General features: G+C 40.6%; 1 protein-coding gene across 4 annotated transcripts in view; it reads right to left on the reverse strand.

Annotated features, from left to right (window-relative positions):
• The window catches only part of PIP4K2A (phosphatidylinositol-5-phosphate 4-kinase type 2 alpha), a 178,092-nt gene that overhangs the window by 6,895 nt on the left and 150,206 nt on the right, over positions 1-20,991 (reverse strand). For all 4 annotated transcript variants that reach the window (XM_081556774.1, XM_081556775.1, XM_081556773.1 and 1 more), the window contains one exon: positions 6,671-6,784. In XM_081556774.1, the coding sequence (XP_081412900.1) occupies positions 6,671-6,784 (114 nt within the window). The remainder of the gene's footprint in view (positions 1-6,670; positions 6,785-20,991) is intronic.

Genomic DNA, 20,991 nt, shown 5'->3' on the forward strand with positions numbered 1-20,991 from the left:
AGTCCTGCTTGGGGGTGTCCTGATGGGAGCAGGAGCCAGGGAGGCTCCTCCATCACCCCTTCCCATGCCCTTTTATCCAGGAGCTCTCTCTGGCCTATTCCCCTCACCCCCAGTGCTCACCTTGGATGCCCTCCAGAGGTGTGGGCACAGCTGGAGATGTGGGTTGCCAGGTGGCAACATCTACCCGTGTGTATGTAGTGGGTGCAGGGTGGGTGCGGCTTGGCCAGGCCTGGTCCTGCTCAGCTTGTAGAGTGACAAGGCACAAGCCCCCTTCTCCCCCTCCCTGCTTCCTCTGGCCCTTAGAAGGTCCCTGAGAAGTGGCAAGGACTGCATGTTGTTGGAACTTCCCCTTCTGGTCCTCTGGCGAGGGAAGCATTTGATCTTGTCATGCCTTTCGATGGGGTCTCATTTCTCAAAGGGTAGAAACAAACTTTCATGTCCTCCATGGGACCTGGACAGTTTGGTCTCATCACCCCTCAGGCCATCTTGCATCCTGTTCTGGCCTCTGACTGGCTCACTGTGCCCCTTTACCTCCCACGAGACCGTGAGGTCTCAGCTGCAGGGCCCTTGCTCTTGGAAGCCTGTCCCAATTCCTGCCTGGGCATGTGTGCCCTGCACACTTTCCCCTAAGGACACCTGGCTTAGCTGCACACTTGAATTCCATGAACAGAGGAGTCTGGAGGGCTACAGTCCATGGGATCCAGAATTGGACAACACTGAGTGACTAACACGTTCACTTATTTTTTTTTTTTTCATTTTATTAAATTATTTGAGAAACTTCTCTATCTTCCTCAAACCCTGCAGGCTCCCCGGGGGCAAGGGCTCTGACAGTTTTTGCCCTTGAAACTGCATTATGATTAGTCAGATCATCTCACCTGCCTTCGCTAATCAAGGTCGTTTTAAGACTCTTAGGTCCTCCAAGGGGCATGTAGTCTGAACAATGTTGTCTGCTTGGTTCTTTTCTAGGAACTTGGAATCAGCTCTGTTGAGCTCGAGCTGAGCGGGTTAAGGCAGGATAGACCCGCCGACCCTCCAACTGGGCATGCGTGAGGGTCCTTTCGGACGCGCGAGGATGGCCAGCTCCACCCTTGGATCGTGCAGAGGTCAGTAGTCTGGTTTACGCCTGCGCCGAACGAGGATTCCCGCACCTTTTCCCAATCTTCTTTCCCCACGCTCCACGCCTCAGACCGCCCTGCCCCTCGGCCAGTAAACACCTCCTCGAGCGAGCCCCTGGCTTGGGGAGGCGGCCTGGAGATTTGCTCTTCCTGCTTGGCTGCCCTGCGAATAAGCCCTCTGCTGCAGACCTCGGCATCCCGGCGTCTGGCTGGCTCCATGTTGGGCATAAACGAACCTGGTTCGGTGACGCCATCGCTGCCCTCCTGACTCCCAGGTAAGTGACGTAGCTAGCTACTCGATATTTACTGAACAAGTGAATGGGCTGCCTGCTGCTACTTCCCCTGTCCCTTTCCTCTAACTTCCCCTGACCCCTTCCTCTAAGAAAAACAGCCCCCTAAACCAAATAAAAAGAATAAAGCAACAACAAAAAACTTTCCTGTGAGACTTCAAGAGGCAGCACCCATTGGAAGCAAAGTAAGGTCATTTACAACATATCTTGCTCTGCAGAGCAGAGTCTCTCTGTACATATAGGTCTGTTTGACTTTCAGATGGATGAGGTACAAATCCACTTTCAACTATTTTGGAGAATACAAAAGGGGCTTCCTGTAATTAACGTGCCAAAGGTCAGGAAGGGAAAGGGTAACAGCCTGGGCTGTACTGTGCCAGGAAGTAGAGTGAGTCTGCAGGCCCACATCTTCCCGTGGCACCTGTGCTACTCACAACATCAGCCCGGCCCAGAGCTCCTTTCCTTGGTCTCTGATCTGTGGTCTGACCACTGCTTGGATTCCTTACCCAGAAAGGAAACATTTGTATTCGATAATAAAAGTGAAATTAGCTCCTGGCATCACCCACTAAACTATCAGTGAGATGAAAAATGCATCATCTGCTAAGTTGTTCTGACTTACCCAAGACTAAGGAGGTGAGTTGCAGCCCCAAGTGGGGATTATATAAGAAATGGGGATTATGTAAGTCTTCAAATCTGTGTGTCTGAGACAAATGGAGAAGACCAAGGATAGCACAGGGGTTAAACGTATAGCTTTGCCGAAGTATCAGATCATCTTAAATAAAACTTAAGTTTTGGAGTCAAATGGGCAATTAAATCTTATGTTACTTGCTCCATCTCTTATGGAATTTTTCTTTTAGGAGTATCATTGCTTTACAATGTTGTGTTAGTTTCTGCTGTACAACATCATGAATCAGCCATATGTATACATGTATCTCCTCCCTCTTAAGCCTCCCTCCCTCTCACCCCCCCATCCCACCAACCTGAGCTCCCTGTGCTATACGCCTGCTCCCCACTAGCTGTCTCTTTTACACATGGTAGTGTATATATGTCAATGCTATGCTCTCAATTCCTCCCACCCTCTCGATTCCCCTCTGTGTCCACAAGTCTGTTCTCTATATCCTCGCCTCTATTCCATGAAAAATGGTACTGATGAACCTATTCGCTCTGTGTCTTGATGATGAATTCACTACTCTGAACCTCAGTTACTCTAATTATAAAATGGGACAGCACCACTAAACTCACGGTGGTGGAGAAAGGATTAGAGAGAATGTAGTGGGGGCAATGGAAAGTGCCTTGCATTAACAGTGGAAGTGGCTTTTATAAGTGTCCCTGTTGTTACTGTGGTAAAAGCCTTTTTTCCATCAAGTATGTAACTTAAACATACAGGTTCAGTTGACGTGTGCCAAGAGGGGAGACGTGTTGAACAGCCTGTATTGATGCCCCAGCTCTTACACAAAACGTCATTTAAAATCTCTTCTAAAGTAGAGGTACACACAATATGCAGTACACCTGAGATTCTTGCTGGAGAAAGTCGCTGCTGTAGGGCATCTCGAAACTACTATGGGCTGAAGATGACAGGCCCCAAGAAGACGAGGGATTCAGGGCTGCCTGGAGGGTCTGTCTCCAGCTTATATTTGGAACTTAAACACATTTGCTGTTGTCTGCTCATCCCTTTAAACTTCTAACTCAAATTAGTGATTTTTAAGTATATAAAATTTCAAACCATGAAGATTTTAAAATCTTTATAATCTTTAGGTTCCCCTGCTTTCCAGCTTCTTAATAACCGTTTGCCAGACCTTGATCAGCTTCTTTGTCCCTCAGAATATCCCACCTAACCTGCTTCCCTCATAATTCATTCCTCATTATGCCAAATCTGAGCTAGTGTCCCCTTTACGAGCCCTGTTACAAACAAACACTTATTGAAAACTGTATGGCTAAAGAGCTGTTAATAAACTCTCTTTCTGTATGTCTTCTTTGGAGAAGTGTGTATTTAGATCTTCTGCCCATTTTTCGATTGGGTTGTTTGTTTTTTTGTTGTTGTATGAACTGATTATATATTTTGGAAATTCAGCCCTTGTTGTTTGCATCTTTTGCAAATATTGTCTTTCATTCTGTAGGCTGTCTTTTCATTTTGTTTATGGTTTCCTTGGCTGTGCAAAAGCTTGTAAGTTTGATTAGGTCTCATTTGTTTCTTTATTTCTATTGCCTTGGGAGGCTGACTAAGAAAACATTGGTACTATTTATGTCAGAGAATGTTTTGCCTATGATCTCTTCTAGGAGTTTTATGGTCATATCTTTAAGTTGTTAAGCCATTTTGAGTTTATTTTTATGCTTGGTGTGATGGTGTGTTCTAACTTCAGTGATTTATGAGCATCTGTCCAACTTTCCCAGCACCACTTGCTGAACAGATGATCTTTTTCCCATTTTATATTCTTGTCTCCTTTGACCGTAGGTGTGTTGGTTTTTTCCCCTAGGCTCTCTGTTCTATTCCATTGATTCGTATGTCTGTTTTTGTGCCAGTACCACACTGTTTGGATTACTGTAGCTTTGGGTTCAATGGACATGAACTTGGGCAAACTCCGGGAGACGGTGAGGGACAGGGAAGCCTGACGTTCTGCTGCCCATGGGGTCGTGAAAAGTCAGACACGACTTGGTGACTGAACAACAAGCTTTGTAGTATGTGCTTTTTCCTCAGGATTACTTTGGCAATTCTGAGTCTTTAAAGGTTCCATATAGATTTTAGAGGATTATTTGTTCTAGTTCTGTGGGAAATATCAGGGGTGATTTGATAGCTGCTCCCTCCCCTCCACCCTACTCCCCCCACCTAAAAAAAAATGTGAGGCATGAGATGGCCTGTGATGGGGTGGATGCCATGGGACACAAAGCATAGTCTCTTGTGGGAAATTTGGATCCCAGTGTGAGCCAATGAGAGATGAGGACCAGCCCTCCATGGTCATGGTCAAAGCTGACAAGAAGAGAGTCAGAGGGCAAAAGTGACCTTCCATTCTCCATCACGTGCTTTCTTTGGGGAAAGGGGCTCACATATGCTCATGTGTAAAGCTATCAGAACTAACATACTTTGCTACTTTGCCTAGCATATAAATAGAACAGAATTTCAAATGCAGAGAAAAGCTGGCTAGGTTCTTTCCTACAGAAATATTTGAGCTGTAATGAATTCATTTTTTACTTAAAGCATTAAGTCACCCGCCCCCGCCCCCCCGCCCCTGTCCTGTACTTAAACAGGCCAGCCAGCTAAATTAGCAACCATGGAACTGATGGAAAACGAAACTAGATTACATTCTATCAGATGTCAAGCTACTTTACCATAATTACTTGCTTAAAAAATGAATAATGCTTCTGCATGATTTTCAAAACTAGACACCAACCATTGAGAATTTTATTAAAATGAAAGAATGCTTTATGCCCTGCCTCCATTTAAACAAAACAGCCAAGTGAGAGAGCCATGGATGGGATTAAAATTAACCAAATCTTCTAATCAATGACACTATTAGAGACAATGAAAAGGCAAAGAGAATCGTTGTGTAATTCAACTGTAAATTTGAATGGCTTCAGTTACATTATTTCTGGAGTCTAAAAATCAGAGTGATATACAGCTGAGAGGGAAAAAAGATAAAAAACATTTTTGCAAGCAGATGAGATATCCCTAAGGGCTATTTACCATAATTGCTAAAACAGTATTACCTCTCAGGATCAAAGCCTTTCAGGATAATGAATAAAACTCCCAAATAGTATGTCTACCTATGGCACTTAGTTATCAGATCAAGTTGACCCCAAAGTAAAAGGGAAATACTTAACTAATATGCATTTTAATAAAAACTGCTGACAACTGAGGAAGAATAAATGCTGAATAATGAAAAACTGGAGAAAAACTACTTTTTAACAAAAGACACTTGGTGGTCCTCTTTACAAATAACCAATATCTAGGTTCTAATCAAAGCATATATACGATGTAGGTTAAAATGCAAAAAAAATTCTTAATGTAACTTATGATCTAAAAATAATCATGAACTAATCTGGTCAGTCTATGTGTCTTTAAATGAAAGATGTTAGGAGATTAAAAAGAAAATTATAATACTGCTTTTGCCCTCATGGATCTAATCCATAACATTTGTTTGTTCTTGGCTTAAGTCATTTTTTGTTTTAATTTTTTTGACCATGCTGCACTGCTTGCCAGATCTTAGTTCCCTGACCAGTGATTGAACCCAGGCCCTGGTGGTGAAGGAGCTGAAACGGCTGGACCACTAGACGGCCAGGGAATTCCCAAGTCATTTTGTTTTTAATGACACGAGAAAGAATCTTTTCACAAAGCCTTTCCGAGTAGCAGATCTGTACTGGTATGTGGGGAACTGTATTTCAAAGTTAAAAAAAAACAAAAACAAAAAATGCACACATGAACAAAAGTAACAGCTAAGAATACCATATAGCTTAGTAACTGTCTAAATTAGAACTCTCTGCACTGTTTTGTAACCTAACAAACTTCAAAAAAAGAACTTTTTTCCTGAGTTTATTTCTAGTAGATTTATATAAGGAAGTTCATTGGGAGAACTGCACTGCCTTTACAATAAATAAAAGATAGAGAAAGATATATTTTTAATACTTAAAACAATATTTACAAAGAGAACTCCTTTATAGACTAAAAGGCCATTTCCACATAGTATTTTATTTCTCACAACATTCCCCTTGACCCTGGTGTCCTAAACTGCCTCTGTGCTGTTCCCATGCTGGGCAAGGCTGACTTGATGGGCCCAATGGTACTGACTTCACAGAGGCTGGTGTTTTCTAACACCCAGATGTGGTTCAGATGGAGAAAACCCCAAATTCAAATAGTTACCATACACTTGTCAACATGCTCTGGTCTTTGACAGAATGCAGTCAGTCCCCTCCACCCTGGCCCTGGTTGCTGGGGAACGGGGAAAGGCAGTGGGTCTGAAGGGGCTGTAACCTCGCACAGGCTACCCCCACCACAAAGAAGATGGGAACCTGGGGGAGGGGACACCAGCAGAAAACACCATGTGCCTGCTTTCGTTTGTCCTCTGGAGGAGGGAGCTGCTGAATCAGCACACTTCTCTTTTAAATCAGATCACATATGAGCTACACCTGTTTATATCTGCTTTGGCTAACGTACAACACATATTTTTGCCTTGGTTTCAGATATAAATAGATGGTTTTAAAAGCTCCTAAAAACCCAGTAGAGTTGACATTCAAACAAGAGGCCATCCTTTATATTGACTTTTTTTTTTCCCTTACCTCTACATCCTTCTTCAGCTTTTCCAGGAATACCTTTTTGTTGTTGTCATCAATATAAATCTTTTGACCCTCATTAATGAAATCATTATCCTTTAGAGTTGGCAGTTCTTTTGCCTAAAAAAAAAAAAAAGTGAGAAAAAGAATAAGGAAGGAGCTTGACTAAAACCTAAAGGACTCCTATGCTCTCCAATCCTGGAGGTTAAGTTTCCACCCCGGAGGCTGAGTTGCCCTGCTCACTGAGGGGTCTTACCCAAGGCAACATGTGAGGTGGCTTGAGTGCCGCAAGGGGGCGTCAGTGAGCTATGACCACTGGAAGCATTCCCACTAGGAATGGAGGTTCAAGCATACTCCATATTATAAGGCTTTTGTAACAGATTTCATGGTTTTCTAAGAATGAACCTGACGGCTTTCTTAGATTCACAAGAAGTCTTCTAAGTATAGAATTAGTATTCTTGAAATTCTTTGTCAGGAACCCTCGATTTTCTTACGGGTACAACCCAACTCCCCACACCATCCCTGCCAACACACACACTTTGGGGGTGGCCTTTGCTGGGTTCATGTTACAGATAAAATGTTATCTTGTTCAGAAAAGCACCATCCATAATCATATATAAATCTGAGTTGGGGAGAATATGCAGCCAGAGGTTAGCCATCTGCCCTTCTAAACCTTCTGGCACACCACTCCAAGAAGGAAATCCTCTTTTCACTTGGATAATATTGAAGAAAAATGTCTTCTGGCATAAAGCATATTAAGATGAGATGTCTACCCTTTAAAAATAAACAGGATGGTAGTGAGCTGGCAACTAAACTATACTTATGCTGACCAACACAAAGTAATGCGTGGTTCTCAAAATATGGGTCGCAAGCAAAAAAACAAGAACAACGTAGCTTTAAAGTTGTGTGTATTATTCACCTTTGTGCAACCTGCATTCTGGGAGAGTTCAACCCCCCCCCCCGTCCTTTTGACTGACCTTGTAAAAAAACTACCATTCCTCTTATTTCTTCTAGTTGAAAGGAATTCAACATAATACCTTGCCTTTCTTAGTATACTAATGAATGCCTCCTTTCCCTAAGTGTGAACCAAATGGGGGAAAAAACCCAAGGAAAGAAAATACTCTCCATCCTGGTTTCCACACTGCCTCCCCTCATTCAGAGGTATAAAAAACTCACTGGGTACATATGTCTACTGAAAAAAAAAGTGAAAGTGTTAGTTGCTCAGTCATGCCTGCCAGGCTTCTCTGTCCATGGAATAATTCTCCAGGCAAGAATACTGGAATGGGTTGCCTTTCCCTTCTCCGGGGGATCTTCCCAACCCAGGGATCAAACCAGGGTCTCCTGCATTGCAGGCAGATTCTTCACCGTCTGAACCACCAGGGAAGCTGAACCACCTTCCAAATCTCTGAACTGCTCACTTTTTCTTCCTATTTTGTAAGGTATACACATGTGTGTAAACTACTCATGTCTATCTGTAGACACACATGCATGTGTATTATGCAGTTCTAAATCAGTAGCTTTGCTACTCATTTTAACTTTGAGAAAATCTGCAGTTTTGTGAGTTCTGATTTTGATATAACTGCTGCCAAATTGATTATGTTTGCAAAGCTCAGAAATCTAAAGATTCCATTCAATAAGTGGTTGCTGAATGACTGTCATGTACAGGAGTGTAAAAATGAATAGGTGAACATTTCTATCCTTAAAGGAATTTGTAATTTTGTATGAGAGACACTGAAAGCAAGAAAACAAGGTAGTGTGTAAGGCATACAGATAAATAATACGGTTCTTGAGGACTGATCTACTTTCAAATACTTTTATGCTGAGTAAATCTAAAGAAATGAAATATCCTTCACCACAAAAACTTACCAGGGTCCAGATGGGTTAACTGCCTAAGTTAGTCATTCATCATTTAAAAACATAAAATGTGAAAGAAAACTCTCAGTGTGAAGATTATTAAGTGTTTGAGTCAATTACATAGACCCTAAGTTATTTTCTTAGAACTGAAACAATGAAATTTCACAGTGAATGAAATGTGAAGATCTGAAGTTTTAACAAACTCAGAGGCCTGTGAGAAGCTAAGCATCAGGAAAGATAAAAAACTGGAGTGCTTCAGAAAGCGCTGAAGCCAGATCTATATACAAACATAGGAGATACAGAAGGATCATGATTCCTTAAGTAGACAACATGGGCATTTGTCTACATTTAGGGGATGGCTGTGTGTGTGTGTTGGGGGGGCATTAAGGATTCAGACCTGCCTAAACTCCACAACTCATTTTATGAGTGTAAGCAAAGAACAGGAGAGGGATTCTTGTTTGTGAGCAAGCAACCTGAAGGCAGGGCTGCCAGGCTACAGACAAGGCAGTAAATGATACACAATCTGTGTTGGGGGTACCAGTCACATTCATGGAGACGAACGAATGCCATTTTAGGGTCGCCCCAGCAGAATTACCTCATGTGACAGAGAGAATATAATCCTACCTCATAAAACTCTGGACACACTGTACTATATTACTAGGCTTACTTGTGAAATTTCCAGGCATTAGGGATGTATTTAGATTGGATCACATTCAAAAGAGGGCAACCAGATTGGTTAAGAGACTTAAGGGCTTACTGAAAGGCTCAAGAGGTGTATGTGGATCCTTAGGGCAGTGGTTAGAGGAACCCAACGCTGGTCCACAGATGCCCACCCCTCGGTGTCAGCAGAATGGCAGAGTGCTTAGGAGCACCAAGGTTTAAGAGACATGAATTCTGAGGTTCCTAGCCTTAATCCTCCCCTTATTAGCCAGGGGCCAGTTCCTGGACCTCTGCAGGCTGTCTGGCTACATGCAGAAGGGGAGACCCTGCTAAGCCCTTGATGTGCACCCATTTATTAAAGTGCATCATCTCATTTACTCTTCAAAACCACCCTAATTCTCACCGTCCTCATTTTACAGATAGAGAAACTGGGTTGAGTGAGATAAGACAGCTAAGGTCTCCCAGCTTGGTAAGTGGAGCTGGTAAGCTAGTTCCCGAGCTGAGATGGGAACCTGGGCTGCCTGACTCTTAGCACAATTCTGTGTGTGCATGCTAAGTCATTTCAGTCGTGTCCAACTCTCTGTGACCCTATGGACTGTAACCTACCAGGCCCCTCTGTCCATGGGATTCTCCAGGCAAGAATAACGGAGTGGATTGCCATGTCCTCCTCAGCACAACTCTACCTGTAGCAGAATGACTGAGATCTTGGCCAAAACTTGTGTGACATTTAAATAGTGAGCCGAGTGGCACTTACTGTCGTTGTCATTGCTGGGAGCATTCAGTAACTGGTATGGATTTAAAACTGTATTATAGGCTGAGAGAAAATATTTTCTTTAAAAACAGAGCTTCACTGTTTTCTACTAAGAGCTGAATGACAGAACTGAAGCCACCTGACAACAAGACACCCTCAAGAAAACCCTGGTGCTTGACTTCTTATAAATTTCAATATATCTTTCTAATAATGAGCAGCATTTATATTAAAGATGCACCTTTTTTTTATATGAGGGAAACTATTTTGCTGTGAATTAATGAATATCATAAACTCTTGGTGTTAACACTGTCCACAAAGGTGATGTCCACAGAGCAGCACATAAATAACTGTGGGCAGCAACCGATCCCACCCCTTGCTTTGCAACACCAGATTATTTGCACTTACGGGAGCTTTGAAAGCGTCGAAGTCTCTGGGTCTGGTTCTTTAATAGGCATCTTTCATAGCCTTTCTAACTCAATGCAGAACTAGCTAGAGGGCAGAGGAAACCACTTGGGCTAAAGACATCAGCTCAGAAACACTTGTGAACTGTGGACTCGGAGGCTGGCTCCCAGCTAGCGGTCAGTCACCTGTTTTGAAGTGGTTGTAGGTTAAGTCTTCATTTATTAGCTCTGCGTTAAAGTTCTCCCAGCTAGTGTTGTGTAGACTGGGAGCCTCCAGTACCTCACATGGTGCTTAAAAGCGGCAGTGCCAAGGAGGATGAGGTGTCCTGCTCTTCCTGCGCTGCCCTCCCTGGTCTGCCTGCCCTGGCCGGGGGAGTGAGGTGTGTAAAACCAAGGCCAGCACAGCTCACATCTACATCCCTGTTGCAGGAAGTGACTGTACTGGGGTGGGCTGGACTCAAAACGGCATTCATCTCTACTGACGTTATGTGTAAATGTACAAACACAGCTAAAGGTATAAGCAGAGCGACACTGGTCTCCCGGTAAGCGAGCTATCCTGCTTTCGTTGTGTGGATGAAATTGGCACAGTGAATATTCCTGGTACTTTTCTGCCAGGTGATCTCCTGCAGCTAGAGTCAGTATGGCCCAGGTTTTACTTGGGATACAGATTGAAGCATGCACTTTTGAGCACAGGCTGGAACCGCGCCGCCTGGGTTGTATCTCAGCTCCTCCAGTTATTAGCTGTGTGACTTGAGCGAGTTACTTAACCTTCTCTGTGGCTTGGCTTCCTCATCTTTAAATGGGGATTAGCAGACAACACTGTTGTGAGTATTGCACTCATTTGTAAAGTTAAAAAGCTTAGGGCTCTGCTTGCCACATGGAGAGTTACATATAAATGTTCTTGTTATTTGCTGGTCATATTCTCAAGTATGGTGTGTGTATCTAGAGAAAAGTTCATCATCGGTAAATCCAGAGCAAGATTTAAAATAAAAAGTTGGCATATTTAACACTTTTATAACAGCTGGGGTGTTCAGATCCAGCTGCCCAATCCGTCCAAGCTTCAGTTTTCTCATCTATATAATGGAATATTAATAGCACTTATCCAGTAGGGTTAGCGTCTGAGTGAAAAGACAGGAAACACACAGTGCTTGGCAGTGAGAACTCACTAGGTATTAGTTTGCGTCTTGGTTGCCCATCAGTTTTGACCATTACCAATGTTGTTAAAAAGTGTTTCCTACTAATGAAGAGTACAGACTTATCCATCTCTTCTATCCTTCCTGGTTTTCTAGAAAAAATAGGCTCTTTAAATCCGGGATATCAGTAATCTAAGCCACATTTCAAACTGCCTGTGTTTTCAGGTTTTCTCATTAGGCACAAACACCTCCCATGACGTTCTCAAGGCTATTTCACTTCACTGTGTCACACAAGGTACATTAGAGGCTGTGTACGCCCCTGCCTTGGCTGCTCTCCAGACCTTGACTGAATTCTCTTGGCCAGAAAGACCTCTGGTCACTGCAGAAGCTCTCCCTAGCCAGAAAGCTTCACTGAAATCCAAGTGAGAATAAAATGTTGCTTTACAGTAACTGGGTAAGTTAAAATTTTAGAGTAATAAAGTATATTTTACGGCATTTATTAATATGAAATAAAATAGTTATATGTATATATGACCAAAGACAAAAGTTTGTTGACTTTTGTCTTAATTTTTCATGGGTTTCATTTTTCTCAGCGAGTAAATGGTAATAGTGGGTAATTTAGTGAATGTGACTTTGCTGACTTAAAGCAAAAATTCACTAATTAAAATCTCAGTAGCCAGAAAACAACCCCAAAAGACTAGAGAGTAGCAAGCTCCTTGGGAACACTTTCTAAAGTGTTTTTTTTTTGCTGTGAGTTGTAAAAAGAAAACTGTTTTGTTATAAACATGTCCTCCTCTGCTTTTTGTAACTACACTATTGGGCGAAAAGTCTCTTATTTATTTATTTTTGGCCGTGCTAGGTGGCTTGTGGGATTGTAGTTCTCTGACCAGGGATTAAATCCAGGCCCTTGGCAGTGAAAGCACTGAGTCTTAACCACTGGACCACAAGGAAAGTGCCAGTTTTTGGTTTCTTTCAAAGCACAGTATTATAGGTTGTCACTCAGCAAGTCCATATTCTTAAATAGTAAGAAACACACTATTAACAATATTGGTCATGGTCAAAGATGCTTTATGTGCAACTAAAACACAAATGGACATGAGAGCTGAAGTATACACACAATTACATCAGGGCTTACAGAGAATCGATGTGTGGACAGTATTCTAAATGTATAAACACTTCTGAATATGTAAGTATTCCCTAGGATCCAATAAAAGATGTAAATGATCTCTCAGGACAGACTTGGCCAGCAGTTTGAGATAAAAAAGGGAAAAATATTCAGAACTAAGAGCTACAAAGTTCAGAGCTTTTGTTTTTAGAACTGTGCCTCTGTAGCCAGCTCAGCAGAAGGCGGTGGCCAGAGAGGAATGATGGATCCTGGGAGCACAGGGCTCTGCTTCCTTCCATTAGGATGGTAGAAAGAGTGTTAGAAAGTGCAAGGCATTTGCACTTTGCATTTGCTTCTAATATAAAAGTATTTAGCACTTTTAATAAATTTTAAAATTTTAAATTACTGAATTTTGCACATTCTCCAAAAACAAAAATATGCTTACTAAAAGGATTTAAATTTTCTATTTGTTTGAAATATAAGTAACCTGTTAGTAATATGTTATATTTCATTGGATTCCATAACTGGGTGCATGATTGCTGTCATTCGCTGGAGTTTAATAATATTGGATGTGTTAAGAGTTATTAGTAAAGCCAGAAATTACATGGAAATTTTCATTAGCTTTTTAATGTCACTAAAGTATCTTTTGGATGACTCGAACATTTTTAAAATCAAATATTTAAAATCTATTTACAGACAAAAACTTCAAATACAGAATTCAAATTAAAATATACTGGCTTTTAACATCATTCTACAATTAAGTTTTACAAAGAGTCTATTAAATTGCTACTAACAGTAAAATTAAAAAATACATGTACTTAAAATGCTCAGAGCCAAAATTTATATAATACAGTCACATTTAAGGATGGAAACCGTAACAGGAAGATGGAATGTACTTCTATCACACTCAAGTGTTTAATGCAAACAGGATTCTGGCACCAGAAGGTTTCAATGAAAAGGATGATGCATAGCATAGCACCCTGTGATTAAAGGACTTGTATTTCAGAAAGAAACGAATTTTTGTTCAACGTGCTCATTTGGCAACCTGTTTTTAAAAAGTCTAATTGTAAGCCTTGGTGTCCAAAATTGCTGTCCGGTGTCCCTTTGATGGACCATATTACACTCGGAGCTGAATGCACAACATAAAAAATATGTACTAGTTATTGTCTCAAGTTAGGGACTGCTGATGCTTCTGATTTACTTGTTAGTCCAAGCTCACCTAAATGAAAATAAACATGCAAAGAAAGAATAAACCCCCTTTCATCAGGCTTGCCGAAGTAACTTCATAAGAATCAGAGTCTGTAAGGCTGAAGATACACTCCAGAAATATTTCTGTAAGGGAGAGGCTTTTTAGATAATCCTTACATTGGAGCTGGGATAAAGATAATTTGCCTGAATAACATCACATATGTGGTATCAATTTGGGGGTAGTAAGAGAGGTTAAAGATTTTATAATAAAATCAGTTCTGCTTCTCAAAACATCCAAGTCACAAATTTGATACATGAAAAGGCAAATTAGTGAATATGCGTAAAGTTCAGACAGAAGTAGCAAAGATAACAGGTGTTTTCTCACAAAAAAGTACATATAACCTTTAAAAACATAAGTGGAACGTCTACACAAGTTCATAGCTTGGGAAATGATCCAACATGTCATTAATAACTAGTAATTTTCATGCTGAGAATGTATATATTTGTGACCAGCATCTGGATATGAAAGTCTCACATAATTTTTGTTTTGAACCTCTTTTGTGTAAATGTAGAAAGAGAATATACCTCAACATACTTGTAGAAATAGCACTGCAACTAAGAAGCACAAAACCAGATAAGCCCTGTCATAATTCTACAATTTAGAATTGTTAAGGCTGGCAGGACCCAGCTGTTGGTTATTTATTTTCCTTAAAAGCTGATATTAAGAAAGTGAAACTTACTCCTTTCCTAATACTGTCAGACTTCTCAGAAGAGCCAGTTAAGTGGCATGGTGATGGTTTGGCTTTCCTCTGTGAGCTGTGATGTGACAGATGAAGCATGTGCAAGCCCTACAGAATAGATGTGTTTCCATCTGATTGGGAGATTCTGTGGCCTGGATGTTGATGGTGATAATCTAAGAAATGTCAAAGTCGGAAAATGCACGAAGTTTGCTAAATTGTATAGTTTTTGGTTTAATATCAGTCTAGTGACTATCAGAACTTCATTGTTTTATATACATCTGCAGCAGGTTGGCTTAAATTCAAGCCATATTACATTTTGGAAGTTGTGTCTCTGCTCCAACTCTTTCTAGAATCAACTGCATAAACTGTCAGATATTCCCACATCTAACAGCATTGGTTCTGTGTGCTTGGGATAATCTGAGTTGAGTGCATTGTTTGTTGAAGCTGTGTTTATACACTGCTATAAGCCAGACTGGCCTGAGCCCTCTGACGCTGTCATCTGGGAGGAGCTCCCAGGAGTTATACTGCATGTTATCTTTCCTCTTCACATGCCACTCTTACCAAATTCCAAAGGAATCAAACTTTAAAACTCCACTTCTCAGAATAACCCCCATGGTTTACATTATAGGGTTCCTAAGCCTCTGCTCAGACATCTGCAGACTTATGTAACAATTCAGAACATTTTTTCCATTAGTAATAGCAATCACCATAACCCACGGCCAGAGCAGACAGGACTTTGGTGATTGTCAGGTCAGCTGCGGTGCACCTTTGCAGGAGGGAAAGAGTCACCTGAATCAAGAGATTCTTACAAACAATAAAGCATGAGGCCCAATGAGATCCTTTAATTTTACGAATGAAGACAAAGTCAAAAGATTTATCCCTAAACTTCCATTATTGCCATAGCAGAGGTTGGGACTCAGATTGGCTAAGGCTCTGGTTTGGTGCCTTTCCCTTCCAACCCCCCTTTTACGTTAATACAGCATTTCAGGGCCAGGAAACAGGCAGATGGCCCTGTTTCTGCCCGATGGGAAAATCTCCCCTGCACTTTGGGTTCTGGGATAGGCATATCTAGCCCTGTCTGGCAAAGGAAATAAGTCACTTGCATCTGGAGAGAGAAGAAATTTTACAGAAGGTTAAAGCATTAGCTGAGTTGAGGACCTGAAAACCTTGACAACCTCCCTTTAACTGCTCATTCACTGACATGGAAAAGGAAGTGCTGCTTAACTGATAGCAAAGGAAGATTCCCAGAAGAATGCACTGCTGTTTCTGTTCCTTCTGCTCTGAGCTCACTGTCTTTGTTACCTTGCCTTTCACTCATCCCAAAGAACCAGCTGGAGGTGGTAATTAATTATAATTTGTTACAAGTTAAAGATCACAAAAGAAATGCTGAAAACTGGTTTAGGAAAGCTTTTTTTTTTTTGGTGTGAGGGTATTAATGATGAATTTTCCTGTACCTTCAGTCAATAATAGGTACAATGTCAGAGATGGTGACAGTCACTTAATTGCTAGCACAATTCACAATTCCTAAGAATTGACCAGGCGGCTTTTTTGTAGCCCATTATCAAGGTGTCAACAGTGATTATTGCCAATATAGTTATATAAATGCCAATTGCACGGCAGCTGTTTTCTTTCAAATAGGTTCCAGGGAGAAGGTTAGATGTTAAAAGGAATCTTCTTATTGTGACCCAATGACTCCATTACACAAGCTTTACTTTACTTAATAAAACCAGACATGAGTTTTGAGAAGAACGGTGCAGAACGATGAACAAAATGCATTTCTGTGTAAATCCCCAGGACTCACTCACTCTCTCTCAAGAACATGGGCGTTTTAAAGAGTCAGGTCAAATCTCCCAGAAATCAAATGAGTCCAGTTATGTTTTCTTTTACTTGCCCGGATTCCCTGCTGGGTAGCTTGCTTGCTGGCAGCATGCTAAGACTGTCATTTGTAAAAAGCGGTCTGCTCAGCTATAATTACTAATTTGATGTCACACTGGAATTGTAGCGCAGCTGTGAAAAGATGGACCACCAGGGAGATTCGCATTTCTGTCTCATTTAGAGGGGGCAAAACTGCTGGAGCCATGAATGGAAGATGCCCTTCCATTAATAAAGGAAAGAATTAAAGAATAAAACAAGTCATAGCAGCTGTCAGAATCTGACAACGGTGTTTTTTTTTTTAAAGCACCATTCTGCTCTTTTTTAAAAAAAAAATTCAAGACATCTGTACATGCATGTTCTGATACTTGTTGCCATGAAAGCGATTCCATTATTGTTGGAAAATAGCTTCTTTATTTCCTTCAGTTCCATATTCATTATTATGCTAATGCAAATCGCACTAATTACGTGTCAAGTTCAAATCGTAGGGATGAGACTTGTCTGCACCTATATCATGAAATATTTGAAATGACAGTTTGAAAACTTGTCATCAACAAGTGAAAAGTATGGGAAATTAAAACAACTACAATGATGCAAATGAAAGAAAAATTAGGAATCCAGATTACTAATTAAACCACGTCAGTGGAGATTCTCCATGAAAATTGTTCTTTGCAGTTTTGCAGAAAATGATTATACGACTGCAATGAAAATATTCTTGCAAACCATTTGATTTCATTTATAAAAGGCTAGAATGTAGAAAATATTTTCAGCCTTTTCCAATTATTTCTAACCAGAGATAAGTGATTATTTTGATAATTTATGGTTTTATTTATAAAGACAAGAGCATGCTGTTCAGAAGAGTCAAAAATATTAACTGATCATGGAAAGAAAACCTGAAAATTGACAGAAAAAAGAAAGCAAAGAATTTTTTTCGAGTTTAAAAATCCAAGGTTTTTAAGACTTCAACTCCATTGATTCACTTCATTTATCTTTACAGTTTAGTAAATATTATCTTGGTTGTTGCTAGCTTTTATAAACAAACTACCTTACCAGAGAGGCATGATATTCTGTTGTCAAAGCAGGCACAATCTCTATCAATTACCAATTTTAATTACTTTCACATCCCATGTCTTTAAGCCTTTCCCAGTGAGCGCCTATAAGCTAGAAGGGAGGGTGGATGGCATTTTGGAGCTGCTGCTCCTGGAGGAAGAGCTATCAGGAACCCCAAGCCCAAAAAGGAGCAGAAAGCATTGCCGTCTTCCTTGGGGCTGTTGTATAAACAGTCTTAATGTTTATATAGTGTAAGATACAGTAATACAGACTATATTTACAGAAATAAGTATACTTCTCAAATGGAGGAAATATGAATTGGTTGTTTTTGCCAACATGGTTTGAAGTCATTTCATTACTTTTTTAACTTTTAAATCAAGACTCAATGAATTGTCTTAGTACCACGTTGTTTTGAGTTACATGCTTTTACCAGTGAAATGTGGTGAAATGTTTCCTTGTTCATCTTCATGGGATTGATATGAATTTTTGATAGTAAATCCTTTTTTCTTTTTTTTAAAAAGGAAGTCCTAAATATTTAGAAGGTTAGAAATGTGCACTGTAGATTGGAAACCTGGCTTTGTCATGTCAGACCTGTGGGACAGGTTAGAGCTTGTCTGTCAAGTAACTTCATTTACACAAAGGAAGTAGCAATAGCCCCCATCTCAAAAGTAGTGGTCAGGATGACATGACCAAATTCATGTAAAATTGAAAATAGGTCTGGCATATACTATACGCTCAACAAACATTGGTTACTATTACATACCTTTCTAAATCCCAGTACATTGAGATTAATTAAAAAAAAAATACACCCCTCACCCCCCACCCTGGTGAGGTTTTGCCTCTGCCACCAGCTGTGTGATGCAGTGTGAGGAGAGAGGCTCCCGAGGCTCGGATCTGTCACACGTGAGGTGGGGAAACCGGACTCTGACTCTCAAGGTCCCTCTTGTCTCTGACGTCCACCTCCGGGGAAATGTTTTGAGGAACAGTTTGCATACATTCAATGTATGATAAGAAGCATCCTCAGAAAACTGGGTTTCTGTTAAACACATTCTGTAATTTCCTGTCTTTTCACAGAAACCTACACCAATAAAAGGCTGAACGTTTCTGGTGAGGCAGGGAGTGGGGCTGTGGTGAGTGGGAAGCGTGTGGTCCTAGAGGCAGAGATGGGGAGGGACAGACAGATGATGATGAACCGTCGCGGCCATGTCAAATACTGTGGCTTTCCTTCACAGGAGTTCTTGTTTTAGGATTTGGGCTTCTGAGGCAATCACCCCATGGGCCGTAACTGTCTTTCTTGGCACTGGTTATTGTCAGAGCAGACCAAGCAAGCCCTTGGAGCTAGAACCTGAAGAGATCAAAATTGGGGGGGTGGTGCGGAGACCACTAGCTCTAATCACAAGAGACTTGGGAACAAAGTAAAAACAGAGCAATCCCTGTGGTGTAGCGCATGGCATCACATCCATAGCTTACTTGGGGGCCGGCTTCTTTTGATGATGCTCAGAAAGCCTTCTTTCAATGCTAGTGTGTGGTCCTTTAAACAGCCCAGATTATTTTCTCCTAGGAGAAGATCCCAGTAATAGTGAGTCTCTGAGTTTCTCATGGACTAAAACTTAAACACCCACTTGAGTCTTCAGCACCTGGAAGAAGCGTTTACGTAGCAACACGGAAGCTGCCAGTCCGTCGTTTCTGCTGCTTTAGGTCAAAGCTGGTGCCTTCAGGGTGATTTACACAGAGGTTGGAAGTGTGAAAATACCGTCACTGGTGCACAGTAAAAATATAAACTGTCAAAGGAACCACCGTTTCCTTTCTCTGCCTCACTTCTTAATTTTTATTTATTAAAAAAAGCTTTAGTGGAGTATAGTTGATTTACAATGTTGTGTTAGTTTCAGGACTATGGCACAGTGATTCAGTTATAAATATATTCATTCTTTTTCAGATTCTTTCCCCACATAGAATATTGAGTAGTTCTCTGTGCTCTATGGTAGGCCCTTGTTATTAATAGTTACCTGTTTTACGTACAGCAGTGTGTGTATGTTAATTCCAAGCTTCTAATATATCCCTCCCCGCATTTCCCCTTTGGTAACTGTTAAGTTTGCTTCTGAAATCTATAAGTCTGGTCCTGTTTTATAAATAAGTTCATTTATATCACTTAAAAAAATTAGATTCCACATGAGTGATAACATATGGTATTTGTCTTTCTGACTGTCTTCACTTACCATAATCTCTAGGTCCATCTACATTGCTGTAAATGGCATTATTTTGGTCTTTTTTATGGCTGAGTAACATTCCACTGTATATATGTGCCACATCTGCTTTATCCATTCATCTGTGGATGGACATTTAGGTTGATTCCATCTTAGTTACTGTAACTAGCACTGCAATGAACACTGGGGTGCATGTATTTTTTCGAATTATGGTTTTCTCTGAATATATGCTCAGGAGTGGGATTGCTGGATCATATGGTAGTTCTAGTTTTAGTTTTTTAAGGAACCTTCATACTGTTCCTTGTTCATAGTGGTTAAACCAATTTACATTCACAGCAACAGTTCAGGAGGATTCCCTCTACACACCCTCTCCAGCATTTACTGTTTGTAGACTTTTTGATGATGGCATTCTCACTGGTGTGAGGTGATGCCTCATTGTAGTTTTGATTTGCATTTCTCTGATAATTAGTGATGTTGAGCATCTCATCATGTTCTCTGTGGTCATTTGTGTATATCTTCTTTGGAGAAATGTCTATTTAGGTCTTCTGCCCATTTTTTGATTTTTTTTTCTTTTTAATAGAGCTGCATGAGCTGTTTGTATACATTGGCGATTAATCCCTTGTCAGTTGCTTTGTTTGCAAGTATTTCCTCCCATTCTGAGGGTTGTCTTTTTGTTTTGTTTATGGTTTCCTTTACTGTGCAAAAGCTTTTAAGTTTAATTAGGTCCCATTTTCATTTTTGTTATTATTATCATTACTCTAGAAGGTGGATCAAAAAAGATATTGCTACAATTTATGTCAGAGTGTTCTACCTATGTTTTCCTGTAAGAGTTCCAATCCAAGAATATGGTATACCTGTTTGTATCATCTTAGGTTTCTTTCATCAGTCTTATTGTTTTCAGATTACAGATCTTTTGCCTCCTTAGGTAGGCTTATTCCTGGGTATTTAATTCTTTTTGATGTTATGGTAAATGGGGTTGTTTCCTTAAATTCTGTTCTTTTGTTGACAGTATATAGGATCGCAAGATTTCTGTTATTACTTTTGTATCCTGCAACTTGACTGAATTTGTTGATGAGGTCTAGTAGTTTTCTGGCAGCATCCTTAGGATTTTCTGTAATATGTCATCTGCAAACAGTGACAGTTTTACTTTTTTTCCAATTTGGATTACTTTTATTTTTTTTTTCTTCTGATTGCTATGGCTAGGACTTCCAAAACTATATTGAATAAAAGTGGCAATAGTGGACATCCTTGTCTTGTTCTTGATCTTAGAGGGAATGCTTTCAGCTTTTCACTGTCGAGAATGGTATTATCTGTGAGTTTGTCATCAGTTCAGTTGCTCGGTGTGTCAGACTCTTTGCAACCCCATGGA

This window comes from Giraffa tippelskirchi, chromosome 13 (assembly GCF_054371585.1).
Source record: "Giraffa tippelskirchi isolate mGirTip1 chromosome 13, T2T-mGirTip1v1.2.pri, whole genome shotgun sequence".
NCBI lineage: Eukaryota > Metazoa > Chordata > Mammalia > Artiodactyla > Giraffidae > Giraffa > Giraffa tippelskirchi.